This window comes from Centropristis striata, chromosome 21, assembly GCF_030273125.1.
Source record: "Centropristis striata isolate RG_2023a ecotype Rhode Island chromosome 21, C.striata_1.0, whole genome shotgun sequence".
NCBI classification, from domain to species: domain Eukaryota; kingdom Metazoa; phylum Chordata; class Actinopteri; order Perciformes; family Serranidae; genus Centropristis; species Centropristis striata.
Window position 1 is genome coordinate 8,437,317 of NC_081537.1, and position 23,483 is coordinate 8,460,799.

The following is a 23,483-nucleotide window of genomic DNA, read 5'->3' on the forward strand; positions in this document are numbered from 1 at the left end:
CCTGTAAAACCTCTGGGCGATTTTAAAATAAGTTTTTCTGGAAATTCAACAGAAGTGTCAACGATTCTACTAAATAATAGATTTTTCAGCCTCTGTAGCAGATAGAAATGAAATTCAAAAAGTATTTGAGAGCTTATACAAATACTACAAAACGACGTATCCGCTTTCCAGGCTTCAATGGGTTAAGAAAGAGGTAGAGGAGTAGTAGTATCAATCTCAGCTATGTCGTATGTCCACCACGCCTGTAGGAAGACGTGTACACAAGTTTTTTTTTGTGTTTATGCATCATTTATACATCTGATGCTTGGTGCAGCAGAAAAGAACAGAGAGGTTCCAGGTTTCCAATTCCAGTATGTGGCTGGTTAAACCCTCGGCATTTTCCTGTGTCGAATCTTGCCAAATTTTGCTAACATCTGGCTAACATTACCCTCGCCGCTAGCACCTGCTAGCATCACTGTGGACAACTGAGATAAGAAGAAGCAAGATGTCTCACTGGTTAGCTGCTTCTTTCATCTACTTTTCGACATAGCAATTGTTTTGTTTTCCATAGCTTATGATGGAAGAAGCTAACAAGTGAGCCATCTCACTTCTTAATTATTTCTGTTGAGAGTTGCAAATGTGCAGTACCGATCAGAAAGGATGTACAGATGACATGTTGTTCCTCTCTAGCATGAATTAGCTAACGATAACTTTGTATCATGTCAGTGCTAAGACTTGTGCACTCGACAATTCAACATTTTAGCCGCTATCAGATGTGTTTCTGATATTAGTATCGGAACAACCCTTGAAAAGAACAGGACCTGAAACTTTTGATGATTTAAATTGTCCATTTTTCTCTTTAGACCGAGAATTTCCTCAAGCACAAGATCCGCAGTCGTCCAGAGAGAGCCGAGCTCGTCAGGATGCACATCCTGCAAGGTGATTCTCTAGTTCTCACTACAAACACTTCACATCTGCTATTGTCCAGCATTCCTTATGGACCTTTATAAACATAGAATTCAAACACAGTGTTATCAACAAGTTTTTCTCCAACAAGCACCACAAATCTGCAAGCTGACATTATACAGTACAGGCTTATTTTGGGTGCTGGAAATCCTTGAAAGCACATGAATTTTAATGTAGTGTTTTTAAAAAGTGCTTGGATTTTAAATAAAAATCTTAAAAGTGCTTGACATGCATGGCCCATTGCCCTAAGAGTATTTGGGTGCTTGTATTTGACGAGGGATTTGGGGGTTGTAAATTGTATGTTCTTTTAAAAAAACAAAAACAACAACTTACCAGATAATAAATAAGCCTTATAATGGAAAGGGAAACCTTAAAATGTAGGTTATAAAGGATGTCAAGTCTACTTACAAACATGTGAGACATATTTAAAACATGAAACTCTTGTCACTCTTCTCTATAATAATGCCACACAACATAATATTAGAAGTTTATAGCAAAATAACATCTTAATTAATGTGACAAAGAAGTGCACTAATCGGTCTGCTGTATTTACGGTATCTAAACACGTAATTAACCACAGCTGTAAGGTGCTGGAAACGCTTGAAAAAGCTACAAAAGTGCTTGAATTTGACTTTAAATTTGAAAAGCTGTAGGAACCCCGTCAGTAGACTTTTGTGTGACTTTTTTTTTTCTCTTCCTCAGAGACTGGAGCCGAACCGTCACTACAGGCCACCCAGATGAGGCTGAAGAGGGCCCGACTGGCCGACAACCTGAACGAGAAGATCGCCCAGAGGCCCGGCCCCATGGAGCTGGTGGAGAAAAACATCCTGCCGGTGGATTCCAGCGTAAAACAGGCCATCATCGGTGAGAGACGGAGAACAGTGATGACTGAAATGAGTAATGTTGCACTATCAGACAGCCAGTTCTTTTAAAGCTATTTCTGCCTTAATGGACACTGTCAGGAAGAGGTCATCTTTTTTTTTACATCTTTTTTATTTCATTTTGTGAGAGCATTATAATACAGTGCTTACTTTCAGATAATATACAATAGTATTTCTGCCACTCACAATCAAGGTTTTTTTTGTTTACAAAATATGAAACAAGATACAGAAAGTTAATTGTATTACATTTGAGAATTTTGAACAAACTGGGAAAGGTAGGCATATGTAAAAGAGCAAATAGAAAAAAGAAAAAAAAAGAAAAAGAACTTATCCACCATGGAAGAGGTCATCTTTGATTGACTATGGAGAGAAACTAGGAAAAGTTGTGTAGATAGATAGATAGATAGATAGATAGATAGATAGATAAGCTGGGACAGTGTAGCAGCAGCATTACACAAAGAGACAATAACAACACAATTAAATAATTAAATAAAAAAGAACAACCTAGGCATACTTCAAGCAATAAAATATAAAAATACAATAAAATTTAATGTAAAAATAAAAATAAAGTGTCTAAAGAAGGAGTATGTATTAAGGAGTAGAATTCCAGTGCAGAATAAATATGAATATGCAGTATACAAATGTTGGTGCTATGAAACAAATAAGGTGCAATGAACAGTGTGCATAAAGAACACATAAAGTGCATAACGACGGTATGTAATGAACCAGGCTATTTGTTATTGTACAGTGTGATGGCATGTGGCAGGAAAGATTTTTTATCTCTCTTTATCTGTGTATTACTGGCAAAGAGATACAAAAAAGCAGTGAGTGGTTCAGTGCTGGACTGTGTTGTTGTCTCTTAGTGGGTCAGGTGAATTATCCCAAAGTGCTGGATGAAGACAGCAGCGACGCTCTGTCCCCGGAGCAGCCGGCCAGCCAGGAGTCCCAGAGCTCTGTCCCCTCTCCCTCAGAGACCAAAGTGCGAGAGACGCCCTCTCCAGCTCCAGCACCACCACCACCAACAATACCCAACACCATGCTGCAGGTCAGATACAACACTTTGACTTCTGGTGTTTGTGTGTGTCGGCCCTAATGGCCCCTTATAAGTTTTGGACCTTCCTGACATTGATTTTGGACTTTACAGGTTTATACAGTACAGGCCAAAAGTTTGGACACACACTCTTCTCATTCAATGCGTTTTTCTTTATTTTCATGACTATTTACATTGTAGATTCTCACTGAAGGCATCAAAACTATGAATGAACACATATGGAGTTATATACTTAACAAAAAAGTGTGAAATAACTGAAAACATGTCTTGTATTTTAGATTCCTCAAAGTAACCACCCTTTGCTTACTAGAATATAAGACATGTTTTCAGTTATTTCACACTTTTTTGTTAAGTACATAATTCCACATGTGTTCATTCATAGTTTTGATGAATCTACAATGTAAATAGTCATGAAAATAAAGGAAACGCATTGAATGAGAAGGTGTGTCCAAACTTTTGGCCTGTACTGTAGGGTCATTCCATACAAACTCGCCAAGAACCTCCTAGTTCAGGTCATAATAAAAGAAAGATCATGTGAAAAGTTCTATTAAATAAAAATTCATGCAAAATCATATAGCTCTTCTCCATACAACTTTTTTTATTATGGGTTTATTATTATACTTTGTTTATTTGAAGCCTTACCAGTTGTTTTTTCACTGGATTGGGTAGAAAATCATTTTTTTTATTCTATATCTGTAAAGTATAGTAACACCTCCCAATGAAAGGGTTTCAAGAAAATTTAAATAATCCTTCTTGGAAAAAATATAGCTCAAATATCTTATGTGTGTTTTTCAGCTCCAAAGCTAAATTTACCAAGATCTGTGCACTCCATTTTTTATGGACCAAAGGACCAAATAACTTTCAGATGTGAACTAGATTAATTCTGCACAGTCCTCCATTTGTGAAGTAAACTTCATTATTGAAGATTAAAGATTCTTTATTCATTTGATTACTATAAAGCATTAAGCAGCAACTATTTGCACGAAAACATGTTGCATATTATCTTATAGGGATTATATTAGGGATTATAGGGATATCTTTTAGGGATTCTTGGATGTTTAGTTCAAACTTAAACCTATTCCAGTAAAAATATGACAAGTGGTATTACTTACAAAACACACGTAAAGTATTACAAAAATTATTATATTTATTTCTGAGAGCCAATGTTCTAAACTAAAAAAATATCTAAGGAAGAACTATGGATTTTGCAAGGTCCCATGCATTTAAAATAAGTTTATACATGATTATATTTTTATTTTGGACTGACAAAAGTTTAACTGGCAAGAACTGGGAAAAGTTCTGGGTATTGGCTCTGTTTGAATGGAATGAGCCTATAAGAAGTTCAGTGTTTGCTTTGCAGTTCTAAGTGTATTTTTGTAACACTTCTCCAGACCTTCCAAGTTACTCCACAAGCAACAGCAGACTTTGTGAAAATGATCTCCACCATTGAGCAGCCTGCCAGCCGCGCAGCTGTCACTCCTGCACCGCCAGTCACCACAGCTGCTCCTTCAAAACCAGGCCCAACACTGGTGAAAGTAAGAGCCTTTTCAATCCGCCTCTAAATATAATACAACATCTTGTCATATTAAAGCAGGGGTGGGCATTAGGCAGCCCGAGGGCCACATCCGGTCCTTTGGCTGTTCTTGTTCGGCCCGTGTGAGGTTACCCAGAAATTAGAAATCAATACAGGCGCAGTGCTTTTATTTTGAAGGCGGTTTATGTATGTGCTTGTATGCGTACTCCCCTGCACAAAAATGCGTTCCACAAAAAACACTGAGTTACCTTGTGAAAAACACTTATTGCTTTTTGCATAAAGTTCATATATTGCAGGTTTACTGCATAACATACATGCTTTATATTGTTTTTGTGGTTTGAATGCATGTTGTGTTTAAAATAAATGGAAAAGTGAGATAATGACTGGAGTTTTTACTATTTTTACTGCTATATTTGAGTTGCTCCTCTCTCATCATAACATGTATTCTTACCAGTAGCAGCTCAAAACCAGAAAATTTACTGCATTTCATAAAGCGATGAAATAAATGTTGAGCAGAATTTAGTACAGGGTATTGGTCTGGCCCGCCGCAACCTCCACAGTATCGCATGAGGCCCCTTGGGAAAATTAAATGCCCACCCCTGTATTAAAGGCCGCTGGACAAACAGTACGTTTTCTGGTTTCCTCCCACGACAGCAAAGCCAGCAGAAGTCTCCGTCAGAGAAGAGCCGCAGTAAGAAGGGCAAAGAGCCGAAGTCCAGGGTGAAAAAACTCAAGTACCACCAGTATGTTCCCCCAGACCAGAAGCTGGAGGCCAGCGAAGCGCCCATGGACTCCTCGTACGCCCGCCTGCTGCAGCAGCAGCAGCTGTTCCTCCAGCTGCAGATCCTCAGCCAGCAACAGCAGCACTACAACTACCAGACTATATTACCTGCACCACTCAAGTACGTAATAAAACATTATAATAAAACTGTTTTATTTCTCCATAACTGTTTGTCTGAAAACATCTGCTTGTTGTTTTCAACGACCCAGAGGAACATTAGCTAGTTTCCAATCCCAGCCCTGTGTCTAATCATATTAATAACTAACAGGATGTTCTTTCACCAGCTGCTGTTTTCATAAATGTCCTCGCCGCGGCAGCGTGGCCGAGCTCCCTTTGAACTCGTGCTCTGTGGTTTGGTTGACTGGTTTTGTTAGTGAGGCGCAGGGCTCAGGATGGATGCTCTGTTCATATTGCAAACAGATTTCCTCTCTCTGTTTCCGGCCTTTCTCTCTCTCTCTCTCTCTCTCTCTGTCTCTTTCTCTCTCTTCAATTTTAATTTAATTTATTTTATTTGATAGGGACAATGCAGTTAGCATAGATACAGGACATGCATCTGATGTGCTGCATACAGAGATATAGCTTCAGCTAATTTTCAACTCCCGTCCCTAGTTGGGCTTTTACAACTACATACAAAATCACAATACTATAAAAATCCAATATACAATTACACCATCTACAAAATAGAATAAAATTACAAACAATTACAATATAAATTTACCCTGAGAATAAACCCTGTATAAATATAGCTTAGAGTTTAAAATCATCATAAATCTATACAACAATAAGGAGAAAAGAAAGAAATAACAGAGAAAAAGAAAGGAAAAAAAACAACTACTTAAGACTATAAGACTTTAAGAATGGGTACAGCTCTGGTTTGCTTTAAGCCAACACTTAGTGTTTTTTGTGAATGTTTCAGGATTAGTTATTGATTTTTATTTCAGTTGGTAATGTATTCCAGATTTTACAACCTTTAATTGAAAGAGCTGACTGTCCAAAAGTGGTTCTACTAATGATGCTACCTTCTCTTCTTCCCACCTCCTCTTCTTTTTCTGTCCTTTTCATGCCATACAGAAGAAGTGTGTGTAATTTCCTGAGATAACAATGACCTCATGTTTCTCATGGTAGGCCTGTGGCTGAGGGTCAGAGCGGCAGCGCCGGCAGCCTGCCAACCTCCATCATGGTGTCTCTGCCCACCGCACCTCCACCTCCCCCCGTGACTCCGGCTCCGGCTCGTCCAAACAACTCGCTCTCGAACCGCAAGCCAGGAGTGTTGCCTGCCAACCTGGAGGAGATGAAGGTATTTGGAAACCCGCTTGTACCAGCAAACCTCTCACCCTTGTAGCTTGGAGCAGCATGCCCCAGCAGCCTGGAATTCCAAATTATAAGTGTAGCTTAAAGGGAGAAATTACCCCCTTTTTTTAGGCCCATTTAAACTAAAATGTGTCAAGATTTCATACAGCCGGGACAGGAATGTTTTTATAGCAACCTGATAACCCCAAATGACATCTGACAGGTTATTTAGGAAGTTTCATAAAGCAGTAAGAACTAGAGGGCACCGAGTTAACATCTGTAAACTTTAAATCTTTTTCCTCAAAGTTACATTTACCGTATTTTCCGCACTATAAGGCGCACCGGAGTATAAGCCGCAGCAGCTAAATTGAATGATGTGTACATATATAAGCCGCACTGGACTATAAGCCGCAGGTGTTTTAATTTTAATTACCATATGTAAGGGTTCATGCACAGAGGGGATTGTCGGGAAAGAGATGGCTGCTTGAGGAAGCTTCTTTTACAGCCAGATTGACTGTCTTTAACTTAAAAGCTGCATCATATGCAAATTTTACGTTTGTTTTCCATAATGACGGTTTGTGCATGAAAACTTCCTTTGCACAAACTATCTCGCTCTCGTAATGTCGGTCTTGCTCTCGTTCTGTCTCTCGTTCTGTCTCTCGTACCACTCTCGGTTTCACTTTTACTTTTGCGTGCTACCTGTTTCACTCTTTTCCGGCGCCCTGCCAGATTGGCTCGGGGTCCTTCGTCTGCCGCTGGTCACACAAAATGCTACGGCACGGCGACTCCGACAAACTAAGTAGCTTTTCGACACAAATGCACACAGACTGCATCCAGCTTTTCCTGCTGGAGCCCGCCGCTCCTCGCGGACCGGTCATAGAGCCCATAGAGTTAAAGTTGGTGGACTGTAACCTGTAAAATCCATAGATTTAGGAGGTAACCTAGTGGCCGTTAGCTGTAAAAATCCATAGATTAGCCGCAACGTTGTATAAGCCGCAGAATCGAAAAATGGGGAAAAAGGTGCGAAAATTACAGTAATTAAAACATATAATAATTCAGGGGAAACAGCTAGCACTGCTCTGTCCGAAGGTAAGCTCACTAATCAACACAAATTATTAGACATGCATATACAATATCTTGCCAATTGAAATATGAAAAAAAAGGTGTAAAAGGTGTGGTTTAACCTGTGATGATTGGCGAGACTATGTCTTGGTGGTGGTTGCTCCATTGATCGCACTCCAGGAAATGGTTTTACCCTGCTTTGTCTTTGTGCTAAGCAAGGTTATTATAGTTAACGAAAACTAACAAAATAACGAAAACTAAAATTGAAAAAACATTTTCGTTAACTGAAATAAAAATAAAAACAAGAGTTTTAAAAAAAAACGATAACTAACTGAAACTGTATTGTGTGGTTACAAAACTAACTAAAATTATCGTGAAAATGTCCTTAGTTTTCGTCTTTGTCAACTTTTTTCATACATAACTCAGTGTTTCTATTTCAACATGCAGGAACACATGGTAAATATGTTTACTGAGACTGGGATGTCTACACTCCAACCCAAATACAAAACACCTGGAACTGTAAGAATTAATAACCTTATTGGGGCTGAGATGGATAAACCAAAGGAAATGAAGGCACATACCCACTACAAAAAAACAAAAACTATCACTAAAACTAATAAAAACTAAACTAAAACTAAGCATTTTCAAAAAATAAAAAATAAACTAAAACTAGCAAACTCACTCTAAAAACAAATTAAAACTAACTGAATTTGAAAACAAAAATTCACAACGAAATTAAAACTAAAACTTAGCCTGGCTAACACCAGACCAAATCTCATTGGAGATTAGGTCTGGACACCTTCAATGCATTTCTCCGTAGAGGAGGTGTGGTTTACGATCCTCCGGAGCCGTTTATTGGACGCTTAGAATGTCTATCAAAGCGTCTGTAGGTAGCTCTTAGCCAATCAGATCAGTTATACCAGATGACGTAGTAGAGCAACAGAGATGGATGTTTGTTGTGTGTGTGTCTGTGAGAGAGTTTTGCTTGCTGCTTTGCTTCTCCAGTTCTCGCTTTCTGCAAGATTATTTATTTTCACGCTTTATTCCCCCTCATGTCATTCAGCCACACACATCCACTGATTTTATGGGCAATAAACAAGCTGCTGCGGGTCTCTGGGGGCTCCGCTGTTCCCCGATTCGGAGCGAGATCACCGGCGGTGACCGGCGGTCTCACCGGCTCGGCGCAACGAGCCGCAGAAACCGCCCGTGCGGCGCTAATAGCCCCGCTACCGGTGATCTCGCTACGAGCCGGGGGACAGCGGAGCTGCCGAGAGACCTTTCGCCTTTCAACTTTCGCTCTAAACTATTTAAAACACCATCTACAGCTAAAGAGAGTTTCGCGTCCGCAGCAGCCATGTTGGATCCGGAAAGCTTCCAAGTGCCGAGTAGTACGCGTCATCGTCTCACCGTCCCTCCCCGCTCTGTGATTGGATCCCTAAAACAGGGCTAAGATAATCGCCTCGTTTCCAGACTGTCTGGAGGTTCGAAATCAAATTCGAGCGCGCAAGGCAGTCTGGGTATACCCAGGCTAACTAAAACTAATAAAAAATCCAAAATTATTATAACCTCCTCCCCGGTTAAACAATACGAGACTGCAGCTGTGGCCGACTGAGCAAGGAGTGAATGAAGAGAGGGAGCAGCATTAGCAAGATTAAAGCAGTGGATGAGAGGAATAGACTTTTTTCTAATTGTATCAAGGCAGTTAAGTTCTAATGCACAAATAAACACACCCACGCTTCCGTGCAACACTGCGGGAAGTTGCTGTATTGCTGAAGTTGCAGTTTTTTTTGTGAATGCAGCCGAAGTGCATGCTTCATCCTGTCCCCTGTGGACTTTCTGCTCTGACTGAGTGTGTGACTAAGGGACGCGCAGCCAGCCACACACAGACAGACCTGCAGCTTTTTATACATGAATCAGACAGAGGAGACAGTGATGCAACCCTGATTCTTAAGTTGGGACATCGTAAAAAAAACAATAAAAGAATGCAATGATTTTTTTTGTTGTAAATATAACATCAGTCAAAAGTTTGGACATATTACACTATTCATTCAATTAATTTTTTTCAACATTATAGATTAATACTGAAGACATCAAAACTATGAAAGAACACGTGTTGAATTATGTAATTAAAAGAAGGGTTAAACCAACCAGAATATATTTTAGATTCTTTGAAGTAGCCACCTCTCGTTTTGAGGAAAGCTTTGCACACTTCTGTTATTCTCTCAGTCAGACTGATGAGGTAATCACCTGAAATGATTTCAAGTTAACACCTTGTCAAAAGTTAATTTGTGGAATTCCTTGCCTTCTTTATGTGTTTGAGACCATCAAAGCAAAAGGTGCCTACTTTGAGGAATCTAAAATCTAAAACATATTCTGGTTTGTTCAACACTTGTTTGTTTACTACATAATTCCGTATATGTTCCATAATAGTTTTGATGTCTTTAATATTAATCTACAGTGTGGAAAAACCATTGAATGAGAAGGTGTGTCCAAACTTTTGTCAAGCACCACACAGTACAGGCCAAAAGCTTGGACACACCTTCTCATTCAATGCATTTTTCTTTATTTTCATGACTATTTACATTGTAGATTCTCACTGAAGGCATCAAAACTATGAATAAACACATATGGAATTATGTACTTAACAAAAAAAGTGTGAAATAACTGAAAACATGTCTTGTATTTTAGATTCCTCAAAGTAGCCACCCTTTGCTTACTAGAATATAAGACATGTTTTCAGTTATTTCACACTTTTTTGTTAAGTACATAATTCCACATGTGTTCATTAATAGTTTTGATGAATTTACAATGTCAATAGTCATGAAAATAAAGGAAACGCATTGAATGAGAAGGTGTGTCCAAACTTTTGGCCTGTACTGTATATACACTCATTCTGAATTTCATGCATTTTGTATTTTTATTTATTTTTTATACAGTGTCTCAACTTTCTTGGAATCAGGGTTTTAGTTGCTACCTTTTTTTATGAAGTCACAACCTCAGCTGTGCGGTGTTTTTGGGTGGAGGCTACACACCTGCTGCCCAAAGGCTAAACCCAGAAATGTTCAGAGCACAGCATTTATGAAGGAAATACAGGCAGAGGGCTGATTCTTTCAGAAAAATCCAATGTGTTGAATTCGTCCTTCAACGTTTCTCCTTCCGCATTGGTCCAAATGAATGATGTGAGTGTTTGTGTTTGTCCAGGTGGCCGAGTTAAAACTGGAGCTGAAGCTGCGCGGCCTCCCTGTGTCAGGAACAAAGACAGATCTGATCGAAAGACTGAAGCCTTTCCAGGACTGCACCTCTGCTCCGACCACCATTCCCGCCCCTGCCACCACCACCCTCTCCTCCATGCCCATGGAGGTCACCACCATCACCACCGCCCCCACTATAGTCCTCCCAGTCCAGCAGATGGCTCCAGAGACCATTAACCCCACACCGCCCGTCTCACCCATTCCCAACGATCGCTCCACCCTCCAGCAGGACGTAGGCATGTCTGAAGCTCTTCCTGAATCCCAAATGGTGAGCTCCTCAGGTCCCCAGTTCTCACCTCTCCAGTCTGTCCAAGTCCCGGAGGAAAAGGACCGGCGGCTCCACGAGAAGGAGCGGCAGATCGTGGAGTTGATGAGGAAGCTGGAGCAGGAGCAGAGGCTGGTGGAGGAGCTGAAGATGCAGCTAGAGGTGGAGAAGAGAGGCCAGGCCAGTGAGTCTTCCTCTCCATCTCCCAAAATCACTTCCATGCCCACTATGAGCCCCGTTCCTGCTGTTCTGAACTCAAACGTAGTGAAAGTGGAAGGTGCGGTCCTGTCAAACTGTTCATCCACTGCTGCTACAATCCCCAACTCCATCCTGGGCTCCCAGGCTCTCGGCCCCCTGCCAACCGTTGTCAAGTTGGAGGATGTGACTGTTTCTTCCGGCAAGCCGCTCCAGCTCCAGACCCAAACCCAGCTCATCACCCAGATCCAGCCCCAAACCCAGACCCAGATCACCAACAGCCCACAGCTTCTCTCCCAGTCACAGAGAAGTCCCAAACTGCAGCCCCAGGCCCAGCCGCCAGCCCCCAGCCTGCAGCAGTTCTTCATCAGCCACAGAGGTGGTGTGTCCCAGGTGCTGGGTCAGCCTCAGACCTTGTTAACCACAAGAGGCCAGGCTGGAACTCAGATCCTCCTCCCAGTCTCACTACCTAAAAACAACACTACTGCAATCCAGCTGCCAAGCAACGCGGTCAGCCTGCAGGTAAGACAGGAAGTGACGACACGTGTTGTTGTGTCTGTTAGAGAGTGTTTACCTGCTTTGGGGGGATTACTCATTAGAAAACTGGATGTAGACACAGAATCATTTCCTCACACGCTTTCTTCTGATCTCAGTCGGTTCTTCAGGCCACAGTCCCAAATCCAGGCCTGGTCCAGGCCTCAGTTCCTCATCTGCAAACCACTAAGATGGAGACGGCTCCCAGCCAGCACTTAACCAACAACAACCCACTGCTACAGGTCAGTCACGCCCAAGGTTATTATAGTTAACGAAAACTAACGAAATAACGAAAACTAGAATTGAAAAAACATTTTTGTTAACTGAAATAAAAATAAAAACTAGAGTTTTTAAAAAAACGATAACTAACTGAAACTGTATTTTGTGGTTACAAAACTAACTAAAACTAACTGAAATTATAGTGAAAATGTCCTTAGTTTTCGTTTTTGTTAACTTTTTTCATTCATAACATCATACATCAGTGTATTTATTTGAACATGCAACACATGGTAAATATGTTAACTGAGACTGGGATGTCTACACTAGAACCAAAATTCAAAACACCCAGAACTGTAAGAGTTAATAACCTTATTGGGGCTGAGATGGATAAACCAAAGGAAATAAAGGCAACATTTATTATGGCCTCTTTGAATCACGCACCCAACAAATACCCCATTACAAAAAAACTAAAACTAATAAAAACTAAACTAAAACTAAGCATTTTCAAAAAATTAAGACTAAATTTAAACTAGCAAACTCACTCTAAAAACTAACTAAAACTAACTGAATTTGAAAACAAAAATTCACAACAAAATTAAAACTAAAACTAATGAAAAATCCAAAACTATTATAACCTTGGTCACGCCACATAGTTACAGTTGAATGTCGGTGAGAAATTGTGACTCTCTGATAGAGGTGTAAATCACCAGAGGCCCCACAATACGATTTTATCCCAATACTTGAGTCATGATATGATATTATTGCGTTTTAAGCACTTTGCTATATGGTGAGTATTGCGATATAATATATTGCGATTTAACTGTTTAACTGCATTTTGTGTCCACAAAATTAAATTCAACCAAAAATTGTTTTGTCAAATAAGAGAAAATTCTCAGTGTATTCATCTCACTTCAGTCTTTTTATTTCTCCACAATGAGTCAAACCCACAGACTGACCAACAAAGTATCCAGTCAAACTGAACTCAACTGATGTCAAACATGTATGGACGACAACAACTGCAGCATTTTCTCAAACTTTCCTCAACTTTAAGCTTCAGTGCTCTGATTTTTTTTAACGAACCATCAAAAAAAGCCTAACTTTACAGTGCCTGTAGATTCCTTAGACCTTCTAGTTTCATATGATACCAGTATCTCCAGTATATTCCTCATAGTGAACCTGCTATGGTCTCCGGAAAAAAACAAAAAAAAACAGGTGAAAATATTGACGGTTCGCTAGCCGTCGAAATGCCACGCAATAATAAATAATACTATGCTGTGTCAATTTTTTCCCCCACCTTTAATTTGTTATGTCTCATTTGGACTTGGACCAAAAGCAATAATGCGTATATGTCTCTGCTCTATGACAATAATGTGCCCTGTTAACCCTTTGATGCACAACATGGGTCAAAAATGACCCGCATTCATTCCCCATGTTATTTAATGCTGCTGTGTGTTTCTGTGCTCTATCTTTTGATATCAACTTATTTTATGATTGAACATTCTAAATATTCTTTAAATATCTTGTTTTTGATAACAACAGATCATTATTTCCATTTTGCTTCTCATAATTTATAAAGAAAAAAAGTTTTTTTATTATTACATTGCTAACTACTTGGCTAAGTAGCTTGCTAAGCTAACTACTTAGCCAAGAAGTTAGCTAAGAAGTTAGCTTAACAAGCTACTTAGCTAAAAAATGGATATGGCTCATTTTTCAACCATGTTGTGTATTAGAAGAGTAGTGACAGAAAAAGGGATTTTATTCAAACATTAATAAAGGAAAACATAAAAATTAGGATGTATGATGATCAAAAACAAACTAATTGAGGAAAAACCTGGAATACTGAACGATGAATTATTGCAAAGATATAGAACATAAAAACTGTCGGGTCACTTTAGACCCATGTTGTGCATCAAAGGGTTAAGATGGTAAATGGAGAAATACTGCTGTAGTTGACTTGAGCAGGACTGCAATCATACTATCAATTATTCTGTTGAATATTATTCTTATTAATCTATTTTTTTTATTTGTGCTTTTGACAGATGTCTCATTTGCTGTATTTTCAGTCCTCCTTTATAACAGCACTGATGTTAGACTGTCTTGTGTCTTGACAGACTCTGACTATGTGCAATAACACTACTGGTTTGGAGAACCAGACCAGGCCTGAGATGAATCCCCAGTGTTTCCTGGGAAGCTCCCCAGACAACAGGGTCTCTCCGCGGGCTTCTCCCAACCACACCATCTCCAATGGACCACTTAATAAGGTATGAGTGCTGATGATCCAACATGGTCTCACAGAAATCCGTGAAATAGCCACGGAATCGCTCAAATTTCCGTGAAACTGACACGGATTTCGCTACAATGCAAGTTAATGACAGTCATATCCCGTGGCTATTCCAACATACAAAGTGATTATGTACATTCACTGAGTGAATATTTAGAAACTAAGTCAAAATATTAATTTTTCACTAAAAATGAGAGAACTGTCCGCCATGTTTTTTATTCTGACCGCTGGGACCTTGAAAGTCACATGACTTGGAACAAACCAATAGGAACAAATATCCATGGAATAGCCACGGGATATGACATATGTCATTAACTTGCATTGTAGCGACATCTGTGTCAGTTTCATGGAAATTTGAGCGATTCCGTGGCTATTCCACGGATTTTGAGTTAAGCGAAATCCTAGGCTATTTCACGGATTTCTGTGAGACCAGGTTCTGATGATCATGCGTGATCATTTGCTATTTTATTTTTGACCAATTTTTCCAACTTAACTTTCAGAGTTTTCTTTAATCTGCCTGTTTTTTGATCTCCATTTTATTCTTCCAGTCTCCCTCTCCCCAGCCCACCTTCATCCTTCAGCACAGCCCTCTTGTTACTCAGCACCCCAAGACAAGAGAGCCTCCCCGCTATGAGGAGGCCATCAAACAAAGCCGCAACTTGCACATCAACAATGTTTCGCAGGTTAGACACACACACACACACACACACACACACACACACACACACACACACACACAGACACACCATTAGGCGATACAAAAAACATCAAAATGTGTGATTTTTTTATCCTTGAGAAATTGTATTGCTTTTGGTGAGTAGTCTCACGTTTCTTAACCTTGTTGACTGTCTTTCAGGTTCCCACGGCAACCAGCCAGCAAATGGACGACTTGTTTGACATCCTTATAGAGAGTGGAGGTAAGGAGCAAGGTTATAATAGTTTTGGATTTTTCATTAGTTTTAGTTTTAATTTCGTTGTGAATTTTTGTTTTCAAATTCAGTTAGTTTCAATTCGTTTTTAGAGTGAGCTTATTAGTTTTAGTGTTAGTTTTTGTTTTTTTGTAATGGGTATGTGCCTTCGTTTCCTTTGGTTTATCCATCTCAGCCCCAATAAGGTTATTAACTCTTACAGTTCCGGGTGTTTTGTATTTGGGTTGGAGTGTAGACATCCCAGTCTCAGTAAACATATTTACCATGTGTTCCTGCATGTTGAAATAGAAACACTGAATTATGTATGAAAAAAGTTGACAAAGATGAAAACTAAGGACATTTTCACGATAATTTCAGTTAGTTTTAGTTAGTTAAGTAACCACACAATACAGTTTCAGTTAGTTATCGTTTTTTCAAAAACTCTTGTTTTTATTTTTATTTCAGTTAACGAAAATGTTTTTCCAATTTTAGTTTTCGTTATTTTGTTCGTTTTCGTTAACTATAATAACCTTGGTAAGGAGGAGCACACTGACAGAAAACATTTAGTATGAACAAGTTTAAAACATTCTTGTCTCACAGAAATGTTGAGGAAACTGCTGTGTAGACCTCACAGTTGATGTTAACAGAAAGGTGGCTTGTATTAATTCAATTCAATTCAACTTTATTTATAGAGCGCATTTCATGCACAAGGCAGACTTAATGTGCTTCACAATGGATATACATAATTACAGTTAAAAAACAAAACAAAACAACAGAAAACAAGCAAATACAAACAATTAGAAAAAATCAATTACAAGTTAATTGAAGAGTGCAGGTAGACAAGCTCTGCCATATTCACCACATACACACTTACTTACTCACACATGTGCACCCACTCCCACAACCACACGTACACAGTTCAACCGAATGCTGTGGAAAAAAGATAGGTTTTTAATCTGTTTTTAAAAATGGCTACTGATGTGGCATGTTTAACTGAGTCAGGCAGGGTGTTCCACTTTCGCGGGGCATAAACACTAAAAGCTGCTTCTCCTTCTTTGGATCTGGTGTGAGGGATGAGTAAGTTGCCACTGCCTGTTGACCGAAGTGTTCTTGCTGGCGTGTAGGTGATGAGCATATCTGTGATGTACTGAGGTATTAATGCATGCTTTTATCTTCCTCTTCCAGAAATCACTCCCTTCATCCAGCAGGACCCTCATGCGTCTCTCACTAAGACCCTCCCAGTGACGGCGAGCATCTCCACCCTGCCGGTCAACACCGCCCTCTGCAGACCGCCTCCACAGATCCAAGTGGCTCCTCCGCACACCCTCGGCCCCTCCATGGACGCGGGCCTGCACAGCCTCTCCTCGCTCGCCACCGACAATCAGCTGGAGGCCTTTCTGGAAAACACGCTGGCCGAGACGGCGCCGGCGTCAGACCCGCGCACACGGGGCCTGATGGAGGAGCTGCAGGCGCAGCTGATGGAGCAGCAGCCCTACTCCCCCATGGACACGTCAGACCTGTCGTTCTGCGACTCGTCCTCACCCTCCTCGCTCAACATGGGCCTGTCCGACCCAGGGTTGGATAACATGGAGTGGCTGGACCTCACCATGCCGCCGGGTCCTGCCGGGGCACTCACACCACTGGGGATCCCAGCGGACTTCCTGGATACACAAGACCTGCAGCTGCACTGGGACTGACGGAGGCGTGAAAGAAAGAAAGAAAGAAAGAAAGAAAGATGGAGCCCAGGGAGTTTGCTGAGCCGGGAGTGAGAGCTGGATGGATGGAAGAAGAGGGATCGACAGCCGCTAAGAGGTTAAATTTCAACATTATAAAGAAGGCAGAGAAAAATGGCATTTCTGTGCCATACCACTCTAACCAGTACATCCATACCATCTGTAATATTCCCACTATACTACAGGAAGACATGCTGTACAGGCGGTGCACTGATTCACTGAAGTTGAACAAAAAGCAGGAGTTTGCACAGCTTTAAAATAAGAATAACGTCATCACTAAGGTGATCGCGGTCACCCATCGTGTATTAGTGATAAAAGGGATTTTTAAACAGACTTTTACATCATCTGATGATTTTAATAATCACGTTCAGAGACGAGGAGACAGAGCCAAATTGAAACTGGTAGCATGGAATGTTTGTAAATACTCTTTAAACCACACTAATGCATCTTTGCTTCCTCTCAGACAGAGAAAGCATCGATGGCTGACTGTTTATTTCTACTGGCTAACTGGCTTTCAGTGTGAACACTGCGTCAGTTATACTGTGTAAGCACAGTAGCTTCATGTAAAGAGGTGGAGGTGATAGATGGCGGCGTGCAAAGAGCTTTGTTCCACTGAAGCATGCCGTGCCATACTGGATTATAAAAGCTGGTCTTTACAGCACAGTAACTGCTCTAAATGACTGACAACAGATTAAATCTAGTTGTAATAAAAGACATTAATTGGAGATTATTAATAAGAATTCACATGAGGCTGGGCCCGGGACGTCAGCGGCGACTCAGCCAGTCTGAGCAGCGAGACAGTCGCGCGTTTGTCCCTTTACGATCGGACGTGCTCAGTCAGTCACTGAGCTGAAAGGATTTCTCCCCGAGACGAAGGTCACACTGGTCCAGTCTACCACATACTGTACATTCTATATCCGCTGACTGATCTGATACGTTGCATCAGATCCGACTGTTTTCTCCACGACCCCCGCGGTCAAGCTGACGAACCAATGACTGTAAAGAACAATAGACGAGAGGAGGAAGCTCCTTCGTCTAGGCGAGAGCTATGCACCTAAGAGGCCGACGACGCGCCTCGCTCACCTCACAACACGGAGATGTGAACTTTGCGTATCCGAGGTGATCGTTAACACGAAGTGATTGTGATCGGCGTGAAAGATCACACGGCCGATCGCTCCAGAGATACTGCAGTTGTTGTCCAAGTATCTGATTTTGAATGTAATTTTGAAAAATGGGACTTCACTCACAAAGTTGGCAGCTTTTTTTTTTTTTTTCTTCCAATAGACGTAAAACGGTGGAAAGGGAACAAATATCAGTTTATCAGACGTGCATTAGTGCAGCGTTGTATCAAGGAATAAAGATGTCTTTGGAGGAGCTTTATATCTAGCTGTCCTACAGTGTCCCGGCACTTTGTCTTTGTGTGTGTGTGTGTGTGTGTGTGTGTGTGTGTGTGTGTGTGTGTGTGGGGAAATTGCTGCATCACTAGCCAACGAACAAACCCGTAGCTGATGAGTTAGTCCAGCGGTGTCAAACTCAAATATACAATGGGCCAAAATTTAAAACTTGAATAAAATCGCGGGCCAACATTGAACAAATAAACCTTTAAATATATACCAAACATGTTTTGCTTTAACATTAAATATGGAACCAGCAACGCTTATAAACATACAATATATAACTAAATAGTAAAGACATGCAAATCAAATTTCAAATAAAAAACACATCAATGTCATTAATTTATTAAATAAAAATTAAATAAAAATCGTATGCCTCTTTTCTATTTGCATCCTTCTGATTTAAATATCAAAATAAACTTTTTCAACAGGTTAATAAATTCTGCCTTTCTTTTCGCCATTTTTGGGAAGGGGTAGCTGGGAGACAGCTCTAGCTTGAGGTTGCTATGACGACTGTCACAGAGGAGCACGTTTCTGGGTCCTGTCCTGATTGACGCGCCAAAACAACAGCAGGGCATTGTGGGATTTGTAGTATTAGCGGTAAATGTGCCGTATAATACCGGCGGGTCAGCTTTTATAGTACAATAATATAATAATTTGGTATTGCCTCGCCAAATTTGGCCCGCGGGCCAGAGTTTGACACCCCTGAGTTAGTCTGCATTAACAGCCCTTTAAACGACGAATCAGAGCATTCTTAAGTAATATTTGGCTGGTGAAATAGTCTAACTGGTTGTGCATCGGCTACTGCGGCCTGGAGACAAAGTTTCCTGACCAAGTGGGTGCTAGCATGTCGTGTGAACGTGTGGATTTGTCTTCCTGTCTTTCTGCATGTACACCCGTGTCTCCGTGTGCATGGTTGTTTAATCTCGATGGGGCCGCCCCGCAACTCGTCTGAAGAAATTAGCTAATATCTATGAGACCGAATCATTTGACATATTGAAACTCTTCAAAAGGCTTCTGATGACTGTTTACTGTTTTTATCTGTGTTCTGCATTTGGTGTCCTACAGTCTAAAAACGCACAGACACCTTTAAGGTGAAGAGGGCTTAGCTACTTTTAAAGCCGTCATAAATTCTAGATGTTTATTTTTAACAGATGCATCATATCCCACAACGCTGTTTCTTTTCCACCCTAAATATCAACTTACTGATTTAGGATGTTTTTTGGGGATTGATGCAGTTTTACTGTATGGCACTTTGAAATAAGATTGCTTTTTTAAAAAAGAAGTCCTGTCAAGTGAAATCACATTTACAGTACATTTTAACCACTTAAACCTGTCATTACGTCCATGGGCACCAGAGGGCGCTGCCTCTCTTTTGTTGTGGCACATTTTCAGGGTCATTTCTAGCAGGAAAAAAAGTGAAATATGGCTGTTTTTTCTTGCATTTTAAATCGGTGTATTTTCTGCCTGTGTGATGCTGATTTGCTGTTCAGCAGCAATAATTTTATGGCCTGAGATTGAGAGCCTTTTATGTCAACACTGTCTTGTCAAAGAAGTATGATGCTCTTACTGCTGCAGTTACACATTTATCATGACATCAGATGGATGTTTCCAAAACATTTGACCACCTGAAAAAGTTGCGCCAAATACTGCACAGACCTGCTCCGAGGCTTTTGTTGTATATCTGTTGCTTTTTCTACAAAATCACTTTAAAGGAATATTTTACCCTTAAAATGACCATTAGTATATTAAGTACTCACTCCGTGTGTTGAATTCTTGAAGAAAACTTTTCTGTCTCGCATGCCTCCATGGTAAACAAATAAATTGTCATAAATTCTTAATGAATGGAAGTAAATGGAGGCCACATTTAACGAATGCAAAGCTAAATCGAAACACAAACTCACCGTTTGTGCAGTATAATCCAATTGTCATTTATCCAGTATACTCACTACTTCTGAAACATGCATATTTGCTGAAATTTTACTATTTTCAACACTTTCAAAACTTCCATCTCAGATTTGTTTTTAAAAGTAAGGATTTAGAGAAAATGCAAGTGTTTGTGAAAGAGTGAGCATATGTCTGGATAAATAAGACTTTTATATTATACTGCACGAGTCAGTGAGTTTTTAAACCAATGTTTTGATATTGTTTTGCTGTTGTTAAATGTGGCCTCCATTGACTTCCATTCATTAAGGATTTACACATTTTACAGCTGTTGGAGTCTCCTTTTTGTTTTTTTAGAAGCCAATCTGATGATTTATTAATCCTGAAGGAAATTCTGGTCCCAGATTGCTCCAAAACAATTGATCAAACAATAGGATAACATAAGAAAAACAATATAAAATAAAGTGTCTAAGGTAAAGTTAGAAAGTTCAGATGACATTTCTTTTTTTGTTATAGGCAATTTTTCAAAACAAAGACAGTTTTCTGTTTTTTGTGTATTTCTGATTATTTTCCACACAAAAAAGCAGCTATCGGCATAAATAAACTATTTTATTGTGATTTTATGTACAAACAAACAGGAAAATGAAGTAAACATCAAAGTAAAAGAAAATCCAGGTATGTTAATGAGCACATAAACATATTCATACATCCACATCTACTGTATTTCTATAGGAATCAGTTAAGATAAAACATTTGCTGCACAGTAGTCTGAATAACTGAACAGATCATTCCAACAGCACCATGAATTGATGAGTGCGTTGAGAACTTGATATGTAAAATGGTCATTTCCAGGATAAAGTATTCCATTATTCCACCTGTTTAAACCCCATTCAGAGATGACCTCATTCTCCAGGTCTAGTTGTATTTGTTTTTCCACACTGTTGCGACATAGGATAAGTAATTGTATCCTGGAAGAGATGATGAGTTTGGGTTTTTGTTTTTAGTCTGTCAAATTTGATATTTTGTTGCCAAAAAGGGCAGTGGAACATATTATCACATTTTGTTGATTCTTCTCACATTTTTTTGTATTTATCACATTTTTTTAGGCTGAAAAGTAAAAGAAAAACATTTACTCTTGTTTTAATGCTTGTGTAAAATCTGTAAAAGAGGATTTCGTGTGTATATTTTGAGTTTGCAGAGTTTTTTCCATTTAATTTTTCATATCAGACATGCACATATCCCTTGGCTGCAGTAAATCCATATGTGACACCACTTAACCATTGGCAAATGTGGCTGCTGACGGGCCAGACAGGGACAGCTAAAAGCAATAATGGCTGCTCTCCCTCGATATACTGTACTGTATGTCAGATCCTGCCTTGACTTTACTAATGTAAGAACCTTTACTAGAGAGGAATACGTTTAAAAGCACTTCATATCTAAGTGGTGTGGTGAATAACCCTTTTCAGTTAGGGGTTAGGAGGCGCGGTCAATCTGAAGAACCCTTAAAGGTTCCTGTCAGCTTCTCTACTCTCATAGGAGTGAACAGGGTTTGGCTCAGGCGTCCCCGTATCTCCTGCTCTTCCTCATTCGCCTCCATTGTTTATCATCACGTTAACATTATTTGGTGGTGAAGCTGAATTTCAGAACAAACCAGATGTTTCAATGTGTTTTGGGGACATTTACATCCTTCATTGTAGCCGACCACCCATGCCATGCCTCTTGTTGTTTGTATGCCATATGTTTTGCACATTGTGTACATATTTATATAGATGTATTGCATATTTTTCTACATGTGTAACATCCATGGGTTCTCTATTTTGTAAATACTCCAAAAGATGTATATAAGTACTGTATGCCTTTATGTGTCAATAAAATTTGGTGTACTGTGAACGTCTGAGAAGTAATTTATAGAATAAGACAAAGAAAGTACAAACACAAAAGAATCAAGGAAGCCACGACATTTGAATTATATTGTGGTATGAAAACAGTTCTTTGTTGGCTTACAGGCCCGTGTTTGCATAATACACGGATCAGTGACACATTTCCATTTTCCTCTGAGATAACAGATGTTCCCCAAAATAATTTTCTTATTCCGAGGAAAGCTGGCATGAAGGTCATTGCACATTATACAAACAAGCAGTGTTTTAAATGCCAGAGTGCATTTGCAAGATTTAAACTTGTACGAGTCTATCTTGTGCAGATATTCTGAGGCCTCAAACTGAGGCTGACTTTTCGTACCGAACATTAAAGAAGAACAGCAGGTAGGGGTGGGCGATATGGCCCTAAAAGAATATCACGATATTGCAGGATATTTTTGTGATAACGATATTTTTGACAATATTAGGAAATATTTTTAAAAGACATAGAAAATATGATATTTTTTTTTAGTCTGTATGAATAATTAAACATCTAAAATGTAGATTGAAGTGCAAATCTCAACAGTTGCCAAATACAAAATTATTTACTCTTGACTCTTGAGTATGAGCAAATAATAAAAATAACCATTTAGGGGTTCCGGGAGCATATTTTAATTAAATTTTGTAAAGGAGAATAAAGGTTCTTGTATGTTTTATTTATGGCATCTTATTTTGACAGTCTTCTTGTAAATTCTGTGGTGGATTCTCTTAACACACTGTGCTCTTATTTTGAAAGCTGCATGTGTTTAGCGACAGGGAGTAAGTAGCTTTTTGTGATTAAAACAACTTTAACCACTACATCAAGAAGTAGGAACGTTGCCAATATCATGATATGCATTTTTTTGAACCATAAAAAAAAAATACCGATATTATCGTGAACGATACGATATGGCACACCCCTAACAGCAGGTGTTTCTTAGGTAATCTGAGCCTCGGTGCAGTTCGTACCAGGGCTGGAATCGACTCCAGCAGCCCAGTCGGAGACCCAGGCAGCTCCAAGACCACAGGGAGTGGTCACACAAGCGAAGAGCGTGGTGTTTAAATCACATCAGAGCTGATAATATCCTCCAGGTCAAAGTGGATGGAAAGTGTGTATGTGTGTCTGGCACTGGGGACACTGGTGGTGGACGTCCTTCAGACGGTTTGAGAAGAGCGGGATTAAACAGCAGCCAGCGACTAACCTAAGGAGGAGAGGAGAGGAGAGGAGCATTAGTGACCATACTAAATATTTACTTTCAGATTAGTTTTGGCACAGGAGCCTGGCCTGCAGTGGCGGTTCTAGACCAATTTTACTGTGGGGGCCAAGGAGGGGCCAGTGTTCAATCAGAGGGGCACATTAAAAATCGTCAAAATGATATT

The 23,483-nt window shown here is 39.9% G+C and overlaps 1 protein-coding gene across 1 annotated transcript in view; it reads left to right on the forward strand.

The window, feature by feature from the left end:
- Nucleotides 1–16,927, forward strand: part of mrtfba (myocardin related transcription factor Ba) — a 41,365-nt gene extending 24,438 nt beyond the window's left edge. Inside the window, exons 7-18 of the mRNA XM_059324371.1 lie at nt 843–918; nt 1,648–1,809; nt 2,690–2,871; nt 4,269–4,412; nt 5,066–5,313; nt 6,318–6,489; nt 10,746–11,777; nt 11,909–12,031; nt 14,120–14,269; nt 14,838–14,972; nt 15,146–15,206; nt 16,383–16,927. Of these exons, the coding sequence (XP_059180354.1) occupies nt 843–918; nt 1,648–1,809; nt 2,690–2,871; nt 4,269–4,412; nt 5,066–5,313; nt 6,318–6,489; nt 10,746–11,777; nt 11,909–12,031; nt 14,120–14,269; nt 14,838–14,972; nt 15,146–15,206; nt 16,383–16,894 (2,997 nt within the window). The 3' untranslated portion in view covers nt 16,895–16,927. The remainder of the gene's footprint in view (nt 1–842; nt 919–1,647; nt 1,810–2,689; nt 2,872–4,268; nt 4,413–5,065; nt 5,314–6,317; nt 6,490–10,745; nt 11,778–11,908; nt 12,032–14,119; nt 14,270–14,837; nt 14,973–15,145; nt 15,207–16,382) is intronic.
- Nucleotides 16,928–23,483: the final 6,556 nt, after the last annotated feature.